The sequence below is a fragment of the Apodemus sylvaticus genome, chromosome 4 (assembly GCF_947179515.1).
Source record: "Apodemus sylvaticus chromosome 4, mApoSyl1.1, whole genome shotgun sequence".
In the NCBI taxonomy this organism is placed as follows: Eukaryota; Metazoa; Chordata; class Mammalia; order Rodentia; family Muridae; genus Apodemus; species Apodemus sylvaticus.
In genome coordinates this window covers 71,269,468-71,271,055 of record NC_067475.1, presented here as the reverse complement: position 1 = coordinate 71,271,055, position 1,588 = coordinate 71,269,468, and the positions used below count along the sequence as shown (strand labels likewise).

Genomic DNA, 1,588 nt, shown 5'->3' with positions numbered 1-1,588 from the left:
AGACAAATTCAAACAGGAACATTAACATCATAGATGTCATGTAGAGTGTCCCAGACTGCAGTGCTGACTATTGCACACCTACCATTTCAGTATGTATAATATATTGCAGGTGTTTTAAATCCTGAGCCACCATGCTGCCATTCCCCTGATAAAGTGCAAATGCTCCCTCAATACCATTGTCTAAGCAGAAGTCATTGGTAAAAAAGCTGGTTGTTGCTGTTGCAGAAGAGGTACAGGTCACAGCTGTCCATCTTCTGAGATCACTTTAGGCATTTAAGTCATGGCTCCAAAGAAGGACACTGTGCAGAAGCCAGGGAGCAGAAGGCTTCAGCCACCAAGGGGGGATGTGACTCCACCAATGACTTCCACCCTGAGGTCTTAGAGACCTCATAGGCAAAATCTGTAATGAAATCCAGGGCCTGAGTCTTCAGCCACTGTGTGCTGTGGAGGTCAGCCAGGATGAGAGTGTATGCAGCATTCTCCACAGAGAGGATTCTGCAGAGGGCATCCTCACACATGGCCTTCAAGCCCTCCAGGCCATACCTGTCAGCATCTGCCAGCACACCAGCGGCCATGGAGTAGCTTTTGAGGTTTGGTGCCTTCCCTGTGTAGATGAAACCCATCATCTCCTGGAAGACTTGGGGATCCAAGTCATGAATCTCAACGAGGTTTTTTAGTCTCTCCTGCATTTCATGTTCAAACATGGCTCTGAAAACTGGAGAGCGAGGTGCTAGGATGGCCTTGTGAGCCCGGAATTCATAGCCACCAACCAATAGGGAGCAGTCTGTGAAGACGGAATTCTCCCAAAGCTTCCCTAGGTCATCTGCCAAAACATGCCTTGGATCCTTGATTGCAGGTGTCATGTTCTGTCCAGGCATGCTGAAGATGGCTCCCGCTATGCTCACCTTGCAGCAGATGGTGAGCTGGTCTTCAGGGAGAAGTAAATGCTGATGGGAGAGGAGGAAATCTCGAAGGATGAAGTCTTTGAATCCCTTGTGTTGGTATTGCCAAAAGCTTACAACACTGGGGTTCTTCCTACTTTGACATTTCTCTCCTTGGGAATTTATGACCCAGAACTCAAACTTTGCCCAAACTGGGCACACGGGACAGCTGAGCAATCCCAGGCCAACTGACAGGTAATCTTGGCTTTCTTTATCAACTCCATTTGGGTATACTGTCAAACACCATGTCGCTTCCTCATTGGCCTCTAATGAGAACTCTGGGCCTCTAATCTCTTTCTGAATTCCATCCATGCAAAATGAGAAGTTGCTAATGGTCCACTCATAGCAGATGTTTTTTACACTGATCTGTGTGGAGCCCCAGCTCTTGGCTTCCATGTCCCCTGACATTTCTGTTGGAGGTTGTTTGGAGGTTAACGTTGATCTGAAAAGAAGAACTAGCATTTATTGACTCTTCATCCTTATGCATACAATTATATATACTCTTTAGATTTTATTTTAGATTTCTCCTAAATTCTTACTCTGTGCTGTTTTTCTCTCTCTGTATCTGTGTAACTGTCTCTGTTTCTCTGTGTCTCTCTTGCCCCCTCTCTGTCTTCTCTCTCTCTTTCTCTCTCTCTCTGAGTGTA

At 46.2% G+C, this 1,588-nt stretch overlaps 1 protein-coding gene across 1 annotated transcript; it reads right to left on the bottom strand.

Moving 5' to 3' along the window:
* Positions 1–278: 278 nt before the first annotated feature.
* On the bottom strand, positions 279–1,349 carry LOC127682250 (TD and POZ domain-containing protein 1-like). The gene has a single exon (XM_052178629.1). The coding sequence runs from the start codon at positions 1,347–1,349 to the stop codon at positions 279–281; it is 1,071 nt and encodes a 356-aa protein (XP_052034589.1).
* Positions 1,350–1,588: the final 239 nt, after the last annotated feature.

Coding starts and splice junctions, on each gene's coding strand:
- LOC127682250 (XM_052178629.1), bottom strand. CDS start 1,349: ATGTCAGGGGACATGGAAGCCAAGAGCTGGGGCTCCACACAGATCAGT.